This window comes from Egretta garzetta, unplaced genomic scaffold (genome assembly GCF_000687185.1).
Source record: "Egretta garzetta isolate BGI_Z169 unplaced genomic scaffold, ASM68718v1 scaffold214, whole genome shotgun sequence".
NCBI lineage: Eukaryota > Metazoa > Chordata > Aves > Pelecaniformes > Ardeidae > Egretta > Egretta garzetta.
The window spans coordinates 906071-906631 of NW_009259491.1; the positions used below are offsets into that span (position 1 = coordinate 906071).

A 561-nucleotide genomic window follows, 5' to 3' on the forward strand; every position below is an offset into this window, starting at 1 on the left:
GTGGAGCGGATTTGTGGGCAGGCCCAGGCGCTGCCTGCAAGAGGAGGGAGGTGTTTGCTCCAGGCTGTCGGCAGCTGGGGTCCCTACGGAGATGCTCCCCACCAAATGCCCTTCTCCTCTCTTCTCCCATCCCACAGGATCCCTGCAAACGGCTCCTTCCAGCCCCTGTGCTTTTCCTCCCTGTCCTAGGATAACCTAGGACATCTCATACCTGTTGGCAGCTCTGTCCAGAGGATGAGCATCCCCGCCAGGAGGAGAGCAGCCACCAACTTCATGCTGCCGTGTCCCTGAGAGGTGCGAGCGTGGAGAGCTGGGGGATGCCAACATTTAAACCCTTGGGGAGGATGGGGGTAGGGAATGGGGCTGAGCACATGCCGTTTGTGCCTTTTTCCTCTGCTGTTGCATTGTGTTTCCTGGAAGCCTTTTGCACAAGATACAAACAGGATTGTTCAACTGCTCAAAAGAAGTTATTCCATTGCACAACTGTTCCCTGCATCTGCACCTGGGGCTGAGGGACAAGGCAGGAGGAGACGGTCCAGGGCATCGTCCCCCAAGCAGGCT

The 561-nt window shown here is 57.4% G+C and overlaps 1 protein-coding gene across 1 annotated transcript in view; it reads right to left on the bottom strand.

Annotated features, from left to right (window-relative positions):
• The window catches only part of LOC104124964 (caltrin-like protein 2), a 3395-nt gene extending 3058 nt beyond the window's left edge, over nt 1–337 (bottom strand). The window contains exon 1 of the mRNA XM_035892882.1: nt 212–337. Within this exon, the coding sequence (XP_035748775.1) occupies nt 212–275 (64 nt within the window). The 5' untranslated portion in view covers nt 276–337. The remainder of the gene's footprint in view (nt 1–211) is intronic.
• Nucleotides 338–561: the final 224 nt, after the last annotated feature.